Here is a 24,403-nt window from a genome sequence, read left to right on the forward strand (position 1 = left end):
CTACAGCTCTTTGGCATGTAGAAGGTGCCAGATTCAATCCGTGTTACTGAATGTTAAAAGCCTAAGTCATATGAAAGCAGGGGAGTATGGTACCTGCCCCAATAATGGTCAGTGGCAAGAAGGCTGGGTCCCTTGCAAGGAGGAAGGAATACTCTGATATTCCCATACAAACCACAGATGGAATGTCACCATGGGAAGTGGCTCTCATTCTGCCTGACATCCCTTTTAGAGCATCACCTTCCAGAGCACAATTAGCACTGTCAAAAGATTGTGAACAGAGTTCATTATAGAACTGCATGGATGGGGATCCAACTAAGCCATGGGTGGGGAACCATAGACCTGGGAGCAAAATATAGTCCTGACTGGACTATATGGCTATCAGAACTCTCCCCAGATTAGAGAGGGGAGAGGGCGTATGTGCCATAACTAGCTCATAATACAAAGGCTTCACCCAGTTTTGTCTCTGGCCCAGTCCATCACAGAGACATGGTCGTTTTTCTGCCGTGTGCTAAGCCAGACACAGCTCAACGGGCCTGATTTTGCCACTTGCAAAAAAACTAAGGCAGTGAGGAGGTTCTCGATAATTTGTTGGGCCACGGTACAATGCTGGCAAGGCTGCATTCATTGTGATGGGAAAGAAGTTGCATCAAGAATCTGCAGGCCTCTGAAAGAGAAATTTCATGAAGACAATTTATAAGGCAGGGATTGGGAACCTGTAGCCCTCAAGATGTACAGTAGTTGAATTCCAGTTTCCATCACCCCTGATTCCAGTTTCCATCACCCTTGTGCTGACTGGGGCTGATGGGAGGTGGAGCCTGGCTACCCCCAGAGAGCCACAGGTTCCCCAGCCTCCAGAAAAGGCATGGAGGCCACGACCCCCATCTTGGAACAGCTGAAAATCCACATTTTCATCCTCTGTGCAAATTAGACAACAATGTGAGGAGGAGAAGACTCTGAGGGGAGAAAAAGGTGATGCATTGGATAGAATATTGAGCTTTGACAGAGGAAAGATACCGACTCCAATCTCACAGAGCCTGCATTGAGGAAACAGGGATGAACACACATCTCTTTTTATTTGAAAAACAAACAGACTGAAATCCTGATGATAAGATCTTTGACGGCTGAAGAGGGACCTGGAGGGCAGAATCCAACCCCCATACTCTCCTCTTCTCAAGCAGGTCTGCTATTATCTTTTTCTTCTTCTAATGGACTGTGCATTTGCAGACTTGGTCATTGAATTAGCTACATCATAATCTCTCCATTTCCTATATACTGGGAGAGAAAGAAAAATGCTTCAAAATATGATGGGTTTGCCGAGCACTATGCATATTAAGAGTGTTGTAGCAATGTATCATTTATTTATTAGAATACACACACACACACATTAAAAGAATGCCAAGATAGTTTACAATGAAGCAATTCAGTGCAAAAGAGCTAATTCTGTATGCAATGGATGGAATCCAACTACCCTACGACATCCTATGATTACAATAGGTCTACTGCTGGTGCAACAGAACTCCCCCTCTATACATCCACTGAATCTGTTCAAGGGGTTCCCCACAACCCACCCACCCCTGAGTATATTTGGGGCAGAGTTGGGGGGTAAATGTAGGGGAAAGGGGAATCCCATTTCACTTGCAGTAATCCTTGTGGAGCCAAGACCAGTGAGTAGATTACCACCCAATATATCACAATTACAATAGTTCTAGGAATTGTTCAACCAGTTTCAGAGGCCAGGGAAAGTGCAAATAAATAGATATGTTCTTAACAGCTGGCTGAATCAACATCTCAGTGGGAAGTTCACTCCAAAGGCTGGGGTCCACCATGGAGAATATATGCTGATTGTGATTAATATGGTGATTACTGCCTGGAGAGAATGAATAAAAAGAACGTATCTGTAGTTTTTGAGACAAAAATACAACTTTGGGACATCCAGTGAATGACAGGTCCAGGTTGAGCAAAAGGAAGTTATCACACAACGTACAGTCAATCAACAACTGATTGATTCCAGGAAAGGAGATTCAGACTAAACACTAGGAAGATCTTTCTGACAGTAAGAGCTGTCTGGCAGTGTAACAGACTGCCTCAGAAGGAGTGGGACTCTCCTTTACTGGATATTTTTAAGCAGAGGTGGGATGGCTATCTGCCATGGAAACTTCAGTTGTGATTCCTGCATTGCAGGGGGTTGCATGAGTAGATGATCCTTGAGGTTACTTCCAACTCTGCAATTCTATGATTCTACAATGAAGGATGAGAGTTTTTGAAACAACAACAACAACAACAACAACGGCTTGTCAATAGCTGTGACCCATGATACCAGCTAGGAATTGCACTTCCAAGTTTAGAAGCAGAATATGTATTTCAGTGTCAGAGGCTGCATATAAACAAAACTTGACTTCCTATATTTTCCATTTGCTTGTGGGTCTTGTGGCCTTCCTGAGTGTTATCTGGCAGGTTACTGCAGCAGACAAGACACGGTTGACTAAGTAGACTTTTGCTGTGATCCAAAATTTGCAGACTCCTCAGTCTCGGTGTATTTTGCCTTCCTATATTTTGCATCAAAAGCAACATTGCCCTTATCTTATAATTGATCCCTCCTGATTCTTATTAAAGGGGCACCCAATTGCTGTGACATCAAGGCATTTCTGCAAGCTGTGCAACAGCATGTTTTGCTGTAAAGTCCCCGCAATTGTCTCCCATTTCCCAGGAAACCCAATGGGGAGAACACCTTTGGCAGCTGCTAATTGACAGCTCCCTCCTGCTCCATAACTCTAATGGGCACCAGCAGATAGATATGGTCCCTGATCTCTTCCACTTCAAACTACTGTGAATGCATTGATGGGTCACAGAGAGCATCTATATTATTCCTCTCTCTGTATGCCTGTAACATAAAGCTGATGTTCTTTAGACGGGCAGATCAATAAGGCTCAATGCAATTGCAGAACATATTGCATATTGATGTGCTGGTTTTGTTGTGCTACTATTTGGCCACAGTTGTAGCTAAATAATGATTCACTATCCTGCTTTTGTTTAACCTGACTTTTTGTTATTTTGCTTTGTTTTTTTACCCATTTTGATCATGGGTAGCTAACTGTGTCTTGTCTGGCTGTGAGCCTGAAATTAAATGAAATTATGCCCCACGATTCACCATTGGGAGAAGTATGACTTTGAGATTTCAGTAGGGGAGGGTGGACCAGACAGATGGAAGTGTGTGTGTGTGTGCGCACACACATTAGCAAAACAACACAGAGAGGGAGGGGGAGTAAAGTGGGATCAATCCAGATAATGCCTTTTCTTTCCTTTTATTTATTTCTAGGTACTCACACAGGGCCTTTGAGGCCTGCTCCTTTCACATTGGTGGACACTTTAAAGATAACATATGACTGAGTAGGCATTCCCCCCCCCAAAAAAAACCAGTTTAAAGTTCAACCATGGCTGAGCTGAAACCACACAATTCATAGAAACTGTGGAACTCATTTTCATAGGAGGCAGTGATGGCTACCAATGTCAATGGTTTAAAAAAAGGATTAGAAAAATTCATGGATCAGAGGGCATGTTTCCATGAGGAGCTTTGCTTCCTGGTTTGGCTGATCAACCCACAGTTCACTACCTTGGCTTCAGCTGGGTGGACATGCAGTTCTCACCAAGCGCCTAGCCAAGGGTGTTCATATCCTGACCTAATCATATATCCAAAGTGTGCCAAAACATTCCCTGGTACTGCAATGAATGACAAAGTCCCTGTCCACATGGAACACTGTGCATGCCCATGTACTCTCCTGGGTTGAATCTGATTTTTCAAGAATGAACACAAGAAAATTGGTAATGAACAGCAAGGAGACAATCAAGAGCTGAGCTCTGTTGCCTTCCCTTGATAATAGGGAAGAATGGTTGAAATTTAACTATGTTTTACTTTCTATTTTTGTGTATAGTTGTCCTAGTTGGGCAAGCATGAATATGGAGGAAAGACCCTAAAGATTGTGCACTGATGCACACCAGAGTCATAAAGTATTTGGAAGAGTGGGGTAGTTTGGCTTTTATTTTGATGTGGGGCAAGGCTTAATTGGCACCATAGCTCAGCTCATTAATAGTGATCCTGAGCATGCACAGAGATCCATTCTCTCATTATACACCTAGCCCCAAACCATACGGGACAACTTCCAGGTCAGAGGATATTATTCACAGCAGCTCAGTGGCTGCATTGCATGCAGAAGGTCCCAGGTTCAAACTCTGGCATCTCCAGGAAGGAATGGGGGGGTGACTCCTGCATGAAAACCCAAAGAGCTGCTGCCAGTCAGTGTAGCCAACACTGAGCTAGATGGACAAATAATCTTACTGTAATATTCTGCACATGATTATACATTGGTGCATTCAACACACATGCTATTGTACACCTAGTCTGTACCCATTTTTGAGGAGCGCTCAACCCACATGTTGACTTTCAAATTCACTACAGTATGTGGATAGTCATTCACACAAACATATGTACATGTGCATCACATAATGTGTGAAAAAATCAGTCCTCATGACAGCATCTTTTACAGTCCAATGCTAATCATGTAAATCCCATTTAGCTCCATGGAGCTTGCATTGCTGTCTTGTATTAGAAATGATTTAGTGGGCTAGGTTCCTTTTTTTTAAAAAAAAAATGAATATATAGGGGAGACTATTTGCCCATGGAACCTTCATGGTACCAACATGAATAAAAGTTTCTGCCCTCACCTCAAATAGTCTGGCTACTCCCACAGAGGATAAAGGCCATTTGACAACTCTGGGTAATTTAGAGTTTCAATTTTATATGTGTCTGGGAAGTAAAATATTGTGTATCAACTATGTAGTTAATCAAAACTGATTTTTTTAAAAAACTGAATTTTTTTTAAAAAATATTTTGTTATGAAAAGGTTTTGTGAGTGAGAGAAAAGCAGGGGTGGGGTGGGGCTAGATACAACAGAATAAAAATGTAGTCTGTTAGAAGGTGATGAATACAGATATGGTAACTCCCAGAAACACAAACGTTCCACTTCCTGCAATCTTCAGTGAGAACCAAAACCGTTTGGCAATCCAGTCAAACCAAACGTTTCATCTTAGAGAGTGGGAGAGAGAAAAGAAAAGATAAGGCACGGATCTGGGTCATTCGCCTCCCGGGCTTTCTCTTCTCCATTTAGAGCATCGTCACAGAGAACATGGATAAAACATTAATAATATATACTTTTTTTTAAATAAAAAAAAGTCTGACTGTGTCTTATAAGACATTGGGATATTTGGCCCTAGAAATTAGCATTGCTGTCTGTGTCCGACTGAGAACGTGAGCTAATCTCCTGCAGCAGAGCCGTTAAAATAATTGATGAATGTGTGCCGGATTCCCAGGAGTGGGGAGGAAGGGGGGAGGTACTGATTTCAGTTCTGTAGCGTCAGGATTGCGTCAATTTGGGTTTCAACCACGTCTTCAGTCTCAGAGCTCAGTTAGTCAGAAGATCTGAACCACAGGACAAGGGCTCACGAATCAGTGTGCAGGAGGGGAGGACTGAACTAGACCCTCCCTCCCCTTCCCCCCACCCATTCCTCTCTACCTCCTCCTCCTTCTAAAACCTTCCCGATCTTTCAGGCTTGTGTTTTCATCACGTTGGAAAACAAGACTCCCTTGGTTGTGTGTGCGTATATGCGTTTTCTCCCTCCCTCCTCTGTGAGCGGCTGAGCACAGGGGCGAAAAAGGAAAGAGCGGTTTCAGCACCTTGGACAGAGCGCGCAGCAAGCAACATGGCTCCGATTGCAGCCAGCCGCGAAGAATTTGGTAAGCGTCTTCTTTAAAAACCCGATCTTGAAGGCTTGATTAATTTCATTTCATTCAGGTGCTTTGGAAAAGGCAATTATATGACTACTATTTCGGGCTCCTGGGGGAAAGCCAGCGCTGGAAAGCTAAGGCTGTGCTTGTGCTCTGATATGAGCGACGTCAGTCGCCTCTCCTTAAAAGCATCCTTTGAGGCATGGGTTTTACAGAAGTTTTACACCCCTTTTTTATTAGTTCTGCAGTTTATAGATTTCCACTGTGCTCTTTCTATAGCTCCCAAAAATCCACAAGTAAAATATATGCACCGTGAGGTGTGTCTTGTGGGGTGGGGGTGGGGAGTGTCTGGAGAAAGATACTGTTTCTTGTGATCTTTCTTTAGAGAAGAATCAGTTATATGCATTTCATTCCAAATCCATATTCTACATATTCTCAGGATAATTGCCACAACTGCTTCTTTCAAGAGAGGAACAGATAGATATTTACTGAAATAGATTAGTCATCCACCCACCCTCTCATCTGTCCATAGGCTCTCTCTCTCTTCCTCTGCAACTGTCTGTCTCCTGTCATTAGTGATGTTGCTAAGGGAGTGTATGCAAAGTACCCCTCCCTTAAAAAATGCTTTGAACTAAGTATCGTGTGTGTGTGTGTGTGTGTGTGTGTGTGTGTGTGTGTGTACAGAAACTAAAGTTAAACCCTGGTTCTCTTCTCATATTCAAAGTAGGCAATTAAAAAACAACACTTTTCTACACCAATATATCTGCTTAAACTTTAAATAAGTAGGCTCATAATCTTTTAGACCTAGAGAGAACTGTATATATTCATATAAATAAAGTTGTTTCCCCTCCCCTGTCCTTAGAGGGTGGTTCAGCTAGTGACCACTTTATCTTTTTACCTTACTTTTATTCATGTTGTTCTGATAGCTATCATTGCCATATGCCAGGGTAGCAGCACAGCTCCTTTACAGTCAAAGTACACCCAAGACTGTGAGAGTAAACTGTAAGTAATATACGTCAGTTCCACTAGTCTCTAGATGAAGTTAATAGGAGTTTTAAATTATGTTGGCATAGTAGAATTCTTTAGGTCCCAACTCAAACTGGAACAGTTCATATTTGTGCCGTGCATTCTGCCCCTTCCAGTTAACACTTCTGTAATCTGTCCTACTCGTTTTCAGAAATAGCACATTTTCAAACCAGTCTACCATTTCCATATAGCTGCTATAATACCTAAGCAATTGCTTTGCCATATGAAAACAGCAAGGAAGGCAGATTGTAAGCCCACTGGCAGCTATTGTACAGCACATTTAGTTTTGATTTCATCTTGTATCACCCCTCCTGGGTGTTTCTAATTTCATTTGTGACAGCTTGCTCACCTGATAACTGACTTTATGAGGATAATTAATATAAAACTGTGGCATTCTTCCTCTCAGAGGCTGGGATTGTAACTTGCACCATCATTCCTGCTGCTGGAGACAATACTTCAGCATGCAAGCTTCAAAAGAGTATTTGCAAATATGTCAATTGGCCATTAAAATCTGTTCAGCCGAGTTAATGATCCAGCCTGGCCTCTTTCCCAAAGCATCTTATGCAACTGCCATTACCTCACTGTTGATGGGTTGTTTCCGATGGGTTGTATCTTGTCTCCTAGCCCCATATTTTGTATGAAGAAAAAGAAATAAAGAAAAAGCGACCCAGTCCACATAAATGTAAGGGGTGGAACTGACCCAGTGACCAGTGCTCTACCCCAAAGCAAGGTTATCTGCACACTAACCCATTTCCATGTAGTAAGTTCATTACAAATCTACTCTAATCAAAAGCAGTCAGCCAGAGTGAGAAAATATCTCCCATGCTAACAGTCCTATAAAAGTGGCAAGGTAGGTTGTGAGAGCTGATGCTAACGCTTTAATAGCTTATTTATATGTGGGACCCTTCATTTCTCCATGGATTCGACTAGAAACAATGCAAGTCATTATTTTAAAGGCGAGGCTGGGTGTGCAAGTCTAGTGTGTTTGTGTGTCCCCCTGTCATTTAAATTGGAGATCAGGGATCTGCTTACACAAGTTCGGGAGGCTCATTCTGCATCTCAAGCAGAGATTCACTTATCCTTTCAAGGGAACTGTTCCTTCACTCTCTCTTAAACAGAGAGGATGCTGATCATTTGTTAGAACACCAGCACTCTTGTATAAAATACACGGCTACCTTCCTGCATAAGCAATGCCATTGCATTAATATTTCATGAGTCCCCCATTTCGCTTGGAGAATGTGGACTTAGCCTTGATTGGTGCTACCAGCGTGTGGTACTTAGACTCACTTAGGAATGTTACTTATGGACAGAATTGGATTTCCAATTAGTGGCGTTCATTTGGCCCTGCACTGCTTACTCATGAAATGCTAATGCTCTGCTTTTATCCATGTGCCAGATGTCATTGCAGCTTTCATGCTATTTTCCCTATTGCCATTTGGAATGTGGGCTGATTCATATGAGTGATGGAAAGAAGTTTTCTTGGGAAATTGATTTACTTGCCGTGGCTGGAAATGTGCTTCCTTGAAATGTTGTTTTGGATACCTCCATCTCTGGGTAGCTTTGAATGTCTTTTTGCCCCTGCAACTCGATAGATTCAATGCTTACAAAATATTAGGTGCACAAATGGGTTTAAACATGCACTTGTATAATGGACAAGTAGCACAAGGTGAAACGGCTGGCTGCATATGTTCAGTGTAGCATAGATAACTGATACCAGTCTGATAGCAAGAATATCCTAAGACACTAAGTTTTGCATTTTCATGCCAAACACCAGTCCCTTCCTGCAATGAGGCCATACAAATCTGTAGCTTCTTGAACACAAAGGGAAATCCGTAATATAAAAGTGGATGTCATGCATATGACTAACACATATTTCAAATTCTCTTTTATCTACTTAGACTAACGTGAAGGATGTAGGAGGGAGCTAGAGATGTTTATATGTGTACTGAATTCATAAATTTTATATGGGGCAGCAGCAAAATTGAACAGAAGCATGTCAGTTGTTATAATCACAATTGTTGAACTGTGTTTGTTTCAGGTTTGCATGCAACAGCAAACATGCCAAGCCAGAGTTTTCGATACACGTTCATACCTGCAGGGGGCACAACATGAATAGGCTTTATTGTTGTAAAGTATACCTAGCAGTTCACTCTTCCTGCTTCACCAGTTGGCTCACCTTTGCATAGTTAGTTTAACTACTGCTTTCAACCTTTGAAGTCCACCGTTCATGCATTTGTTGCCATGTGCTTTGACTTGCAGATGAAATTCCAACTGTGGTTGGAATCTTCAGCGCCTTTGGGCTGGTCTTCACTGTCTCCCTCTTTGCTTGGATCTGCTGCCAACGCAAATCTTCCAAATCAAATAAGACCCCGCCTTACAAATTTGTTCATGTGCTGAAGGGTGTCGACATCTATCCTGAGAACCTCAACAGCAAAAAGAAGTTTGGGGCAGAGGACAAGGAAGAAGGCAAGAGCAAGCCGGTTATGCCAAAGACCTCTCTCCACCTTGACCTGGAGAAACGAGATCTGAATGGCAATTTCCCCAAAACAACCCCCAAAATACCCAGCTCCTCAGATGTTGAGAACTTCACTCCAAAGCTCTTTCCTGAGAGGGAAAAAGATTCTGTCTCCCCTGATAGCCTGAAGTCTGTTACTTCCATATCTTCTGAAGAGAAGCAAGATAAACTAGGGACCCTCTTCTTCTCCATTGAGTATAACTTTGAGAAGAAGGCTTTCATGGTGAACATCAAGGAAGCACATGGCTTGCCTGCCATGGATGAACAGTCAATGACTTCTGATCCATACATCAAAATGACGATACTGCCAGAGAAGAAGCACAAGGTGAAAACTCGAGTACTGAGAAAAACATTAGACCCAGCTTTTGATGAAACCTTCACCTTCTATGGAATCCCTTATACTCAAGTCCAAGATCTGAGCCTTCACTTTATGATCCTAAGTTTTGACCGATTTTCCCGAGATGACATCATTGGAGAAGTTCTCTTTCCTCTGTCCGGGATTGAGTTGTCTGAAGGAAGGATGCTGATGAACAAGGAGATCATCAAAAAGAATGTTAGGGTAATTGATCTTGAGTCATATTTTGTATTATCAGTTCATTTCACCTGCCCTATCTCAGCACGTAACAGTTTTTCTAAAGGCAGAATCTAAGTATAGCACCCTGACAACAGACTACATGCATCTTGAATATATAAAATAAACTAGAGAATCTCAACAATGTGAAAGGATGTCTGCCTATATCCCCATTTCATTTATCTCAACAAGGGTTCTTAAAATATCTAGGTATGATGGCCCAGTTTGTGTATTGATAAACCCTCAGAGGGAAGGGACTTCATGAGTCAAGTGCAGAAAAGATGTTATGCAGAGCTCGTAATAGTGCCAGTTCTACAGATTGAAGCAGTAGAGTGGGCATATATGGGAAAAGGTGATAAAACAAATGTCTGTTATTCATGTATTTAATTATTTATTATAATTATTTGTCACTTTTTTACACCAAAGTATCTAAAAGTGACTTACCTATATACCATGGCTGAGAAACATGTGCCCCCTCCAATGTTGTTGCGTTCCAACCCCCATCAACCCCTGCAGCCACAATGGCCTGTGGTTAGGGATGATGAGAGTTGTCGTCCAGCAATATCTGGAGAGCCACAGGTTCCCCATATCTGTGATATACCATCACATTGGAGGCATAATCTGTGGGCTACAATGTAATCTAGTGATATTGTTACATTCAACAGTCTTAAAAATGAAATAAATCAAAAGCCACTTTAGGAGGGGCTGATTAGGAACGGACAGATAGAAGCTGGGAGATTTTAACCCATTGGACTGTGCCATTTTTCTCCACTCAAAATGATCCTTCCTGCTTTTACTTGCCCCTCTGTAGAGTTCCAAACAGATGTAAATTAAGCTCTTATGGCTTCTCCTTTCATTTTAGCTCTACATCCCATGACATACATTTGTAAATCCTCTAGGTTAAAATACTGTTATGGGCTCATTGAGTTTCCATGTGGTGAGAGGTTTCAGGGAGATAGCCAACACTGTGTCAACCTTTCAGCTTCGTGAGAAGAGTACCCCTGACTTGGAAACCCATTTTGGTGAACTAGAAGATTCCCACTGCTTTCTGTGGGTTTTAAGCAGCAACTCAGTGTGTGATCCTGCAGCTCATAATTGTTACCAGTGGGATTTCTGCATCCGATATATACTGGTAGTGGATTCAATTATCTGAGTGCAGATCCATATGCAGCACAGCATTTTGTTGGCAGGTCCCACCTGTGAATTACTGAAAGTGGTATTGGAACACTAACTGCTATTCCCAACAATCACAAGTAGCTCTGTTGAAGTTGTTGAATGAGGTGGGAATGAAGTGCTCTAGATTATAGAGTAGATGTGGTCACCATGTGACTCTCCAGATGTTATCAGACTCCAGCTGCCACCCCCCCTTATTATTGGCATTGCTAGCAGGAACTGATTAGAGTCCAGCAATGTCAGATTAGCCAGTCCTAGTCAAGAGGTTGTAGATTGGTCTGGGCCACTTCATGCATCAGGTGGCAAATCCATTGTAATCTCCCTCCCCCTCCCTTCCCCTTCCTCCCTGCACATTCTTAAAGATTGTGGCATTTGAAAATGGCAATCTCATCCTCTGCATTCTGCAATAGAATTTATCACCTTGATATTCTTCCTTCTCCTACCAGTGTAGACTTAGCTTGGATTACTTTGAATCCAGGGGACAGTGCACATCTTAGTAGGATATCATACCTTAAGTGTCTCGCAACAAAAATGGAACTCAGGTCTGGTTCAGGCAATGTTACTTTTAACCTTCCTCATCATTTGAGAGACGCTTGTCTCTCAGGAAAATAAATAAATCCCCTCAGTGGAAAAGCAGTGGGTTTGAGCTCCTATTGGGTGATGATTTTGTTGTTTAGTCGTTCAGTTGTATCTGACTCTTCGTGACCCCATGGACCAGCGGACGCCAGACACTCTTGTCTTCCACTGTCTCCCGCAGTTTAATCAGACTCATGTTGGTGGCTTCAAGAACACTGTCCAACCATCTCCTCCTCTGTCGTCCCCTTCTCCTTGTGCCCTCCATCTTTCCCAACATCAGGGTATTTTCCAGGGAGTCTTCTCTTGTCATGAGATGGCCAAAGTATTGGAGCCTCAGCTTCAGGATCTGCCCTTCCAGTGAGCACTCAGGGCTGATTTCCTTAAGAATGGATAGGTTTGATCATCTTGCAGTCCATGGGACTCTCAAGAGTCTCCTCCAGCACCATAATTCAAAAGCATCAATTCTTCGACGATCAGCCTTCTTTAGGGTCCAGCTCTCACTTCCATACATCACTACTGGGAAAACCATAGCTTTAACTATACGGACCTTTGTCGGCAAGGTGATGTCTCTGCTTTTTAAGATGCTGTCTAGGTTTGTCATTGCTTTTCTCCTAAGAAGCAGGCATCTTTTAATTTCGTGGCTGCTGTCACCATCTGCAGTGATCATGGAACCCAAGATGGGTGATATAAAAGTGCTATCTGCAATGATTAACTCGTGATGGCACATTGGCACATACTGGCTACAGTGGCAACATGGATATGCAAATCTGACCCAAAACAACAAATAACCTAATGTTTGTTCGATCATTAGGTTCATGAGTTGCAGCCAAATGCAAACTCTATATCTAGGCAGAAGTTGTTCCGTTTGAATTTCTTTGAGCAAAGACCAATATGGTTACATTGTATTCATCAGTGCAGGAAAATCAGTTTAATCCAAGTGCTTAACAAGGTGGTTGGCTGTAACAGTGCAATCAACATTCCAATAAAGTCAATGGCAAAATAAAAATAAAAATTCTCCATTGATTTCTATGGCTATGAGTATTAGCCTGCATCTCCATGCCTATGGTCCATATGCAGTTAACCCTGTTCTCCCTCTTTGTGTCATTTCCTTCCCCGCTCCCACTCCACCTAGTAGATTATTATGGGAGTGACAGATCACTCTTGCCAGGGGGTTGAGCTGATAGTTCACAGATGGATTTCTTTCCCCAGGGGTACGCAGCATCCACAAGATTCAGTTTGGTCTCTAATCCTGCACTTCAGAAAATAGGACACTTGAAGTATTTTGTAGGCTGCCCAATTCAGCACAGCATCGAAGTTTGAGTCTGCTTTTGGAAAATTGGGTTTAATCACCTTCACCTCCTGCAAATTACTATTGGGAATATTGTTTTTCTTTAAAAGAAAAGAAAAGCTATTTGTATTTTTCCTGTTGACAGAAGTGAATGAAATTTTCAGGCATAATAGCCTCTCCAGAGTGGATAAAGCCTTCCAAATAACAGACAGATAGGTCTAGGCTTTTATTTTATTTTCTGCTGCTGTGCAACTTTAAAGTTTGTTTTTGCTTTGTTTTTTTAAGGAAAGGTATAAAGTTTTCCAATTTCCATTTGGCAGAAATTGATGGATTTTGCAGGCATAGGATATGCAAAAGGATATCTGCAGAGATTTCTGTACCAGCCTTTACAATTTTGGGGTGGGTAACAATATCACTTAATCTCCTGTGATGTTTTCTGGGCAATTGGTCGGAGAATAGCAGATATGAGAGATGTTCCATTGGTAAGAAATCTGCCAAATTTCAGACAAGTAGGTCAAAGGGCATTTGTGCTAGGCTTCTTTAAAATTAATTGGGATTCACTTTTCAGGTAAAATATTTATCTCCGATTATCTGTCAATGACAGTAAAGCTCTCCCTCCCCTCTCCCCTCACATTTGCCTTTGTGATTCCACACTCTCACTCCCAATCTGTCACTTTCCTTATAAGGTAAACTTAGAGACATTAGTTTTGCTTTTAGCAGACAAGTTTTCTGCAGCTGCTTCTTCTTCTTCTTCTTCTTCTTCTTCTTCTTCTTCTTCTTCTTCTTCTTCTTCTTCTTCCTTGCATATGAGTCATAAAGACTCAGGAGGGGCTTTGTCTTGTCTTCTCTTGGTTCAGAGCCCCTCAGATAGATATCAGACAAATTCAGAATTCCTCAAAAGCAACTCACTTTGGCTCGGGATTTATCCATATCTACTGCACATCTATTTTCCCTCCTTCTCCTTCCACTTCTCTCCTGATTTTGCCTTTTTTTCCCTGGTTCCACCCACCACTGCTTCTTTCCACCTTCTGGTCACACCCACCCTATATGTAATTAGTCCATTGGGCATCTCTAGCTCTCTGGACACAGGTGGCCAACTACCGAATTAATTCATAGTCCGTGGGCAACCGAAATCTGAGTCCTCGAACAATTTAGTTGAAGTTACCAGTAGTTCATTACATCTCAGCTGGCCTATCAGGGTAGGCATGTTTTAGGATAAAGACATTGGTGTTTTGAATATCAGTTGTTCTGGCACCAATCTCGAGCATTTTACTTGGATGTAAGCCACATAAATATCAACGGGGCTTGCTTCCAAATCAATGTCTTTACCGTGTGTTTGTAAATTGATTTGGAAGTCACTTCAACATAAGTGGAAGCCCATTTATTTATTTATTTAAAAAATTCCAAACCTAATTGATGTCTCAAAGCCTGGGCAACCCATAGCCCTTCCCGAGAACCTGCCTGTGTATTGACTTTTTAGTAATTGCTTTCAAAAGATCAAGCGTCAAATCAAATTGCTTCTGTGTGTACCAAGCAATATTCCCATCTGCAGCTTTTATGGTTTTTAATGCAGCAAGCCCCTGTCTGTGACCTGGAGTGTTGAAGTTTCCATGTTTTCTATTTTCATACTTAAATATTTTGCTGTAGCAAGGGGTCTATATTGGTTTTGTAGTGGGGGGGGGGAGATATCTGATTTGTACCTTATGTTCTCATAAGTACATCAAAACACTAATTTGTCAGATACTATTTGTGACAACATTTCAATAGACTGGCTGACCAAGGATTCAATATGCTTTAAAACCACGAATATATATAGTCATAGTTCTGAGTTGCCCATCTAGTAGCAGATCTGCATATACACCATTTTGGGTGGGGTGGGGTGCGGTAGGGCAATCCCAGATGGGTAGCCATCTTCAAATATCTGAAGGGCTATCACATGGAAGATGGAGAAAGCTTGTTTCCTGCAGAGGGTAAAACCCACACCAATGGATTCAAATTACAAGAAAAGTGATTCCAACTAAGCATTAGGAAGAACTTTCTGATGGTAAGAGATGTTTGACAGTGGAACAGACTACCTCAGAAAGTGCTGAACTCTCCTTTATTGGAAGTTTTTAAGAAAAGGTCAGATAGACATCTGTCAGGGATTCTTTAGCTGTGATTCCTGAATTGCAGGGGGTTGGTCTACATGACCCTTAGGATCCCTCCCAACTCAACAATTCTATGATTCATAGAATCATAGAGTTGGAAGAGACCACAAGGGCCATCCAGTCCAACCCCCTGCCAAGCAGGAAACACCATCAAAGCATTCCTGACAGATCGCTGTCAAGCCTCTGCTTAAAGACCTCCAAAGAAGGAGACTCCACCACACTCCTTGGTAGCAAATTCCACTGCTGAACAGCTCTTACTGTCAGGAAGTTCTTCCTAATGTTTAGGTGGAATCTTCTTTCTTGTAGTTTGAATCTATTGCTCCGTGTCCGCTTCTCTGGAGCAGCAGAAAACAACCTTTCTCCCTCCTCTATATGACATCATTTTATATATTTGAACATGGCTACCATATCACCCCCTAACCTTCTCTTCTCCAGGCTAAACATACCCAGCTCCCTAAGCCGTTTCTCATAAGGCTGTTCCTCGGGGCCTATAATTTCTGTTCTTCCGCTTAAGTTTTGGGGGCTGGGTGGAATGTAACTCCCTAAGCCATTCCTCATAAGGCATCATTTCTAGACCTTTGACCATTTTGGTTGCCCTCCTCTGGACACGTTCTAGCTTGTCAGTATCCTTCTTGAACTGTGGTGCCCAGAACTGGACACAGTACTCCAGGTGAGGTCTGACCAGAGCAGAATATAGTGGTACTATTACTTCCCTTGATTTAGATGCTATACTCCTATTGATGCAGACCAGAATTGCATTGGCTTTTTAAGCTGCTGCATCACACTGTTGACTCATGTCAAGTTTGTGGTCTACCAAGACTCCTAGATCCTTTTCACATGTACTGCTCTCAAGTCAGGTGTCACCAATTCTGTATTCTTTGATGTCTGATACATATGAGCTATCTTTCTAATTCTTTAGAAGTCCTCCGGACGTGGAGAGCTGCTGATTTCTCTCTGTTACCAGTCTACAACAAATACTCTCACGGTGGTTGTTTTAAAGGCCAGACACCTACCCAAAGCTGATGTTTCTGGATTATCAGGTAATTTCAAAATGCTGCATTATTACATGCATATATTTGGATTTATAATTAACACTGTCATAGACTTAAGAGCTTGGACCAAGAAGTAGCAAAGGAGTAGGAGCTATGCCCTCCCTCCTTCGCTCTATTCAGTGTGGGCCCTGGCTAGTCACCTGTTCAAGGAACTGAGTAGGAACATTTTGGGTGGCAGTTCTCTAATTGACCTTTAGGGACCTTGTTTTTGGTTTGATCCACACCAGGCTTCCTCAACCTCGGCCCTCCATATGTTTTGAGACTACAATTCCCATCATCCCTGACCACTGGTCCTGCTAGCTAGCAATCATGAGAGTTGTAGGCCAAAAACATCTGGAGGTTGAGGAAGCCTGCTCCACACTGTTGGGTAACTTGACTGACAATTTGGGGAGCAGCTGGGATTTGTTTCTCATTGAGCATGGAGTCCAGGCAGGTGAGGAAGTTGGGAAGAATAATTGTAGACAGACTATGGGATTATTGGGTTAACTGCACCCTTTAAGCATCCGCCAGTGCTTTATGCCTGGGGGGATTTAATGGGGTACCCTTTAGATCTGTCGTTCACATTTTGGGTGAACTCTGGGCAGTAGAGCCTGGGTGTGCTTCTACCCATGACTCATCTAGCATTGAGGGAGTCCTTTACCACCCCTCCTTTATGAGGAGCCACAGACTGCAGCCGTCTATCCAGTGGTCTATCCAGTGGTCTAGAGGGAGGTTTCCCTACCAGTTAGATGAAATTCTCACCTGCTCATATTTTCTGAATTTTTGGTTACTTTGATGTTCCTTAAATTAGTTATATTTTAAAAAAAATTGTCATAAGTCTGCTTTACAGGTGGGGGCAAAAATAACTGGAGTGGAGCTGGGTGGTTCTGCCCATCCCTCAAATAACCGACAATCATAGAATTGTAGAGTTGGAAGGTACCCTGAGGGTCACCTGAGTCCAAACTCCTGCAATGAAAGTGAAAGCGAGTGAAAGATCATAAAGAAAATGTGACATGCCAAAAGATCCATACAATATAAGGCAACTAGAGGAGAGACCAGGGCATCTGGAGGGCATCTGGGGGGGGGGATGGCATCTGGTCCCTGGAGCAGAGACCATCACATTGTTGTGTCTACTAGGGGACAGAAGAGCAAGGGAAATGTGGCTTAATGGTGATTGCAATGGGGTGCATTAGTGAGAGCACCCGATTATGCTGTTGCACCTTCAATTGTGCCAAGGTTCTCACCACCTCTTCCCTTACTGGTAAATGCAGCAATCGGTGGTCAGGTGGCATGCAGGCATGCAGGCATGAGCTGGCACATTATTATTATTATTATTATTATTATTATTATTATTATTATTCATTGGAGCTTTTTCCCAGTGGACAAAGCTAATCTTACTAATCAGTTCCAGCCAGATTCACCTGCACAGGAATATTTGGTAGAGATGAAAGCATGCAAGGGAAGACAAGGAAGTCTGGACTATTGGACTTGGTTCTTCAACAGTGTGATATTGGTTGGATTTTGCTTGTCTTTTGCAGATCCCTATGTGAAAGTGAACCTATATCATGCCAAGAAAAGGATCTCCAAAAAGAAAACCCACGTCAAGAAGTGCACCCCCAATGCAGTGTTCAATGAACTTTTTGTCTTTGATATTCCTTGCGAGGGTCTCGAAGAGATCAGCATCGAATTCTTGGTTTTGGATTCAGATAGGGGATCCCAGAACGAAATCATTGGCCGGTTAACCTTGGGGGCTTCGGCGGAAGGAACAGCAGGAGAACACTGGAAGGAAATCTGTGAATATCCTAGGAGACAAATTGCTAAATGGCACATGTTGTGTGATGGCTAACAGCGAAAACAAGAGGTTGGAACTTTTAAGCAAAAATTCCATAGGCAAGGATCAGTTTTCTTTCTTTGCAATGTATAATCACAGGCTTGTGACATTTTTTAAAAAAAGACTTTTTTGTTATTGTTATTAGGACTGAAATGAATTATCAAAAAAGAAGGTAATTAACTTTTCTCATTCAGTTCAGGCTCTCTCTTTTTTCTTTTGCAAGCTATACAGAAAGTGATGTAATATCATCAGAGGTTCATATTCTATTGGAGTTTACACAGCTATAGAGACACAAAATGCTGTAAACACAATTAATAAGTCTTGTTTTTTTTATTATTAAAGTACCAGGAACCCTAGATTACTGCTGTGACCCAGATGAAGATAATCTCATTAATATGTGTTGCTAGGTCTAGAAGCACCTGCATTTTGTAAAAGTTTAAAATAAAAATCTGGAGAAATGGAGTGTATGGGGAGGGCAGTCCCTTCAGCATCATAATGTGTCACAAACATTATTTTATGGAAATTCAACCATTTTTCATAAGGTTGAGTATTTATACTTTGAGCAATCCAAAGACTCAAGAGATTTTTGTCAAGCCACACTGCATAGCTATGGTCCACTTTGTTAATTAACCCGTGAGATATAGTTTAGATTTCAAAGAGATAAAGAGAGAGATTGGTTTCATTAGCTTACATTCAAATACTCTGTAAGTACCCCCAAAATAACTGCCTTTGTTTAATAAAGGGCTTAGACACTGATGTAGGAGAGTGTAAATTTTACAGTATGGTTAGGATTTGTGCTTCAAGTATAGCCTGTGGTGGGATTTCTTTAAGTTTTTGGCCAAAAAGAAAAAAGAAAGAAAGAAAAGAAAGATAATACATTGGAAATTTTTAACCAATTGAAAATACTGTAGAGTGTTATATCTTTCACCCGGTGTATTTTGAAACAATTACTGTTTGAACTGAAACTTATCCCTTATAAGTTTCTGTTTGATTATTCTGAAAACAAAATTTAAAACCCTATAAAAATTTAAAAAGAGAGGAGATACATACAAAGCACCGATCCTGCAAATAATAATAATAATAATCCATTCTAAGTGGGTAAAGATTTAATAGTGGGTTTTAGCAGAATCAGGCTCTGAGCAAGCTTTATACCTCATGCTGACTCACGTGTAAATGAGCTGTTTGACCATAGAACTCACTTAGTTCACTGTCATTCATGCCACTGGGCAACTGGGTAGAACTCTGGAAGGTGGGTGGGTAATATTAGGATCATGACATGATGGTATGCATGTGATAATAGGATTAGGATTTTCCCCCAAATTAGGAGTTTGAAGTTTCATTTAAGACCAGACCAGACCAACTTGTGACCTGCCAAGCCAAACCCAGGTATGTGAAGTGTCCTGCTAACTACTTGCTTGAGGACCCGCCAGGAAAAAAAAGCATCCTCAGGCCAGTATTAAAAGCAACTTTGCTGATCCCCTAGTGGGCTGGTTTACATAGTTTGCAGGTTACATTCTACTTGGTCGATTGCAAATTGTGCTGGCCCTTCACAAAGGAAACAAAGGCACACACACACACACCTATTGAAATCCTGTGAAACTTATTCATGTGTTTACACTAGAAACACCTTTTTTTAAAAAAAAAAATCTGTCAGATTAGCACAATTGTAGTAGTAGAGTTTCTTATCCTGTCCTCTTTGGGTAGATACTTGAGATACAGGAGTATCCCTTCTGTAGATATTATGGTTCTGCGGTGGGTGGGGGGTGGGTGGATGCTACTGAAGGAGATTCTCCAGAATCATGTTTGCCTTTGTGTGAGTTCTTTTAGAAAGTCTCATTGAGAAATGTATGTGAAGAACACAGTGATACATACTCATTGCTTTGGGTGTTCCTAGGTTGAACCTGCAAGCAGGAGTCATCAAGGATCTAATATCCTTATTATGGGATCCTTCCTGCAAGCACAATGCAGATAATTCAGCCTGATATAGCATTTTCCAGGCATGTGTCTCTATGGAAATCATTCTCAATGGACTGCAGTGGAGGCAAAGGTTATGTGGAAAGTTAAGGATGAGAGTCTTGCTTTCTTGAAAGGGCCACAGGTTCATTCCCTTGCTGTAATCATGCCCCAATGCTTTGTTTGGAGAACAGGATGGTGACAATTGTTAAAGTGTTGGAAAGGAGAACACGTTGCAAAGCTACTTTCTCATAGCTCTGTAGTGTACTGAAACACCATGTTTCTCAACTAGATCTAGTGATCTGTTTCAGATGTGAGTATTTTGATCCACTGTCCATAAATACTGAGGTCTTTGGGAGTTTCAAGCCAATCCTAGTCCTAACCCTATGTCTCGGTCCACCTGTATCTAGATTAAGGGAGACTGAGGTCTACACTGTTTCCAAGGCAGCCCATTAACTCTTTATTGTTGGGATGTTGCATCATAATTACAAGCAGAAAAGATAAAAATAAAATATAGTTTATGCATTTAGTTTTTAACACATTTCCAAACTTTAATATTTTACCAAAAAAAAATCTCTAAGCAACATACAAAGATACAACATGGAAATTATAAAACAGAATCATAAAAATGAGATGCAACATAAGGACTAGCAGAACTGTATGGCAAAGGGAGACACTTTGGGTTGTATCAACTGAGTTATACCCAGGAGTAGAACATTGGGAATTAATGGACCAAAGATAATCATGTCTATCACTTGATAGGCCTAATGATGGATTGTTTATCTAACTAACTAACTATGACTGACACTCAGTACAACTCTCAGTAATAACCAAAGGGTCCAATATTATGGTTTGGGAAAAGTCAAGGCAAAAATACACGTCTTTACAAAATATCTGAAGCAACTGCTGGATAGTAGTAGACAGTAGGGCATTCCAGAGTGCAAGGGTGATGACAGAAAATGCCTCTTTTGAGGTCACTGTCCTGTGGTATTCTGTAAGGTGCTAATGATCTAAGTCAGGCATCCCCAAACATCGGCCCTCCAGATGTTTTGGACTACAATTCCCATCATCCCTGACCACTGGTCCTGTTAGCTAGGGATCATGGGAGTTGTAGGCCAAAACATCTGGAGGGCCGCAGTTTGAAGATGCCTGATCTAAGTGATCTTATAGGTCTGTACAAGGACAGGCAGCCTTTCATGTGACTTGATGCAAATGTTTGATATAAGGGTAGCACTCTCATTGACCTTAGTGGGACTTAACTGACTGAAATCCAAGTACTTTAGTATTACTGAATTGTGGATCAGAACCATCATTCCTAAAAGCATAGGAAAGGGGAGAAGGATGAGACCCATGGTGGATTGACAGTGGAATTGGGATTCTTCTAGCTAACACTGCTGGAGGTTTGTGTAGTTGGGTTTTTTGTGTTTTTTTTAAACCAGAGCCATAATTTGGCCAGAACAGGATGAGACTGGAATGTGAAATATGCAACAAATATTACTGAAAGAATTCCATTTGGGGTCTTTCGGGTTTTTGTGTTGGTAATTTATCCAGGTTTTTCAATGATGTGTTTGATATAATGGTGTTTATATAAGGTCTAAGGCATTTTCACGACATGCTTTTTATGAAAATGCTCTATGTACAAAGAATAATAGTAATGCAACTTGTGTGTATAAAAATTTCAAATCTATTTTGTTTTGTTTAGGCTATTTGTAGGCCAAAATCAGTCCAGGCTTGAAATCCTCCGAAGGTTTTCTCCAAGGTAGTCCCAGTGAAATTATGAATCACTTTTAAAGCTCTATGAAGTCAACAAAGATACCCCAGAAGGCCTTGATGAGCTTTAGAGGAAAGATGTTTATTAATCCATGATCAGTCCAGTGATCTGAATAGTCAAAATAAGCAAGTAATGTTCTCTTGGACAGTAGATGTATTAAGAATTTAAGAGAGAAACAGCATGTGATCAAATCTTAATCAAAAGCTAGGTATTCTACATTCATGTTGGACAGAATGTTGCCGTCAAGGCCACATGTTGAAAGGTCTATGAGCTTGACATTTCATTAGGGCTGATTTAAGATAATATTTGAATAATAATACTTGGCTAGCCTAGTGGTTTTCAGATAGAATGCTGGGTTCCTTTAAAGGTTCATCTAAGTTCCCCAGTGATAAGTCTTGCATTGGTGGATAAACTTTCCTGAAAGTTCTCTACAATCAATGGTCTTCTCTTACAAAGGGTTATATCCAACATTAGTCATGCTCAGCATGGACCCAATGGAATGGATATACATTACTAACTGGGGTCCATTAATTTCAATGGGTCTGCTCTGAATACAGCTAACGTTGTCTAGAAAGCACTGCACGGGGAAACATTCAAACTTCTTGTGTAGCTATGGTTAGATATTCTAGAGGTCTGGGGAACAACTCATGCAAATTGGGTATGAGACTTAGAGGGTTTCCCAGAAATTGTTGCAGCATGCAGAAAAAACTTATTGGAGCTAGAAAGTTTGAAAATATGTGTTCAAAGCCCTAGCTAACACAATAGACCTATTTATCTTGTTTGATGATAGGCTTTAGCCACCAGCCCTAATGGCCAAATAACTCTTAATTTCAAAAAAATATATACCTTGTTTTCTTTGTTTCTGAATAAAACCTAGGGTTGTGACAATCTGTCATTTTGCCACCCAGTGGTTAATATCTGCTTTAAGTGACCTGAGGGATAGTTTTCCTATTAGTGGGATAAGAGCAATCCCAGTAGGGAGATCAGTTCTTTTTACATTGGGCAAATTGTATATAGGGTCCCTTTTTTTATATCTTAAGAAACGTTTGTCTTGCAAAGTCCAGTTGTAAACCCAGATGGGACTGAAATACATGTGACCATGCCTTTAAGAAATGGGGGGGGGGAGGAATCTGTTTTATAAAGTATTTGGTTCTTAATGTGAATATCTTAAAATCTGTTAAGGATAATGTCCTGTATTAAACATGTAAAATAATGTTTGTCTAAGTAGCTAACAACAACAACAACAACTTCTACTACTACTAATACAATGAAACAAAATATTACCCTGAATGGGAGGTTATTCATGTTTGGAGATCTGTTGTAACTCAATAACCAATTTGTTAATGATGTTGTACATTCAATAGAAGTTCTTTGGGAGGAAGCATGGATGTTGCAGGGTTCGTATGTCTTTTTTGTGCCAGATCTGTATGTTGTGCCATGTATGTAAGACAAGAATAAACTGCTACTTTCATTCATCCCATCCCAATACAAATATTATTTTTTTGCAGATGCATGCCAATCTGCTTTTAATTTTATTTTAAAGAGAGGAACTCAGTGTGAGCTTTCAAGAGACCCTGTCTACTTACATGCATCAGAACAATGCTCAAAACCCCCATGATGCTTTTCAGGAGTCTGAAGCACCCTACATGCATTATAAATTATTGGTCCCTATAAGAACCCTATAAAGTAAAAAGCATTTATTATATTTTAGCCCTCCATTTTGCAGATGGAGGAAACTGAGGCCAAGAGGCGATGGTTTGTCTATGCCCACTCAGTGAGTTGATATAAAGAGGTGAGATTCAGACTAGGAGCTCCCTGATCCACAGATCAGCCTCTTAGTCTACACCAGGCATCCCCAAACTGCGTCCCTCCAGATGTTTTGGTCTACAACTCCCATGATCCCTAGCTAACAGGACCAGTGGTTGGGGAAGATGGGAATTGTAGTCCAAAACATCTGGAGGGCCGAAGTTTGGGGATGCCTGGTCTACATCTACGACATCTTACTTACTTCATGGCATCATCAAGGAATAGATGAATAGAGACCTGAGTGTGATTTGAGTGGTGCTTTTCCCTTGCTTTGTTTAATCATCCACTACACAGCAGTTTGCAGCACATTTTTTTTAATACAACTAGAACAGTTTTGGCTTCTTAAACTTCATATTTGGGTAGCTTAAGCTGCCATACGTGTTCAGTGTGAATAGTGTTTAAGTTGAAAATATTGTATTGGGCTAGTCACCCTTCTTTGAAGTCTCTCAGCCCCACTCACCCCACAGAGAGTTTTTTGTGGAAGGGGAAGGGGAAGGAGAATGTTAGCCGCTTTGAGACTCCTTTGGGTAGTGATAGACTGGGATATCAAATCCAAACTCCTCCTCCTCCTCCTCCTCCTCCTCCTCCTCCTCCTCCTCCTCCTCCTCCTCCTCCTCTAACACGGTAAGCCCTGGAAGGGACTGGTTGAGAGCAAGGAAGGTGATGCTAACATTAGTTGCACCATACCTTCAAACAGGCCACTCTGAACATGTGATCTGAATAACTAAAATCTATTTTATAAGTTCAGCTGGAAAACCAGAGCCAGGACTAGAGTTGTTGCCTTCATTTTTCCTGAACCTTTGAAGGTGTAACAAAGGTGACTTGGAAATTGCAACTAATCCAGAATGTGGCAGGCTGAGTAGTCTCTGGGGCCATATAACAACAGTCCTAGAGGATCTACATTGGCTCCCAGTACATTTCTAAGCACAATTGGTT

At 41.4% G+C, this 24,403-nt stretch overlaps 1 protein-coding gene across 1 annotated transcript; it reads left to right on the top strand.

The window, feature by feature from the left end:
- Positions 1–5,276: 5,276 nt before the first annotated feature.
- On the top strand, positions 5,277–19,572 carry SYT4 (synaptotagmin 4). Its single transcript, XM_035100641.3, has 4 exons — positions 5,277–5,788; positions 9,065–9,879; positions 15,995–16,115; positions 17,645–19,572. The coding sequence occupies exons 1-4, from the start codon at positions 5,755–5,757 to the stop codon at positions 17,950–17,952; spliced, it is 1,278 nt and encodes a 425-aa protein (XP_034956532.2). The 5' UTR covers positions 5,277–5,754; the 3' UTR covers positions 17,953–19,572.
- The last annotated feature ends 4,831 nt before the right edge of the window (positions 19,573–24,403 follow it).

Source organism: Zootoca vivipara, chromosome 10 (genome assembly GCF_965207765.1).
Source record: "Zootoca vivipara chromosome 10, rZooViv2.hap1.1, whole genome shotgun sequence".
NCBI lineage: Eukaryota > Metazoa > Chordata > Lepidosauria > Squamata > Lacertidae > Zootoca > Zootoca vivipara.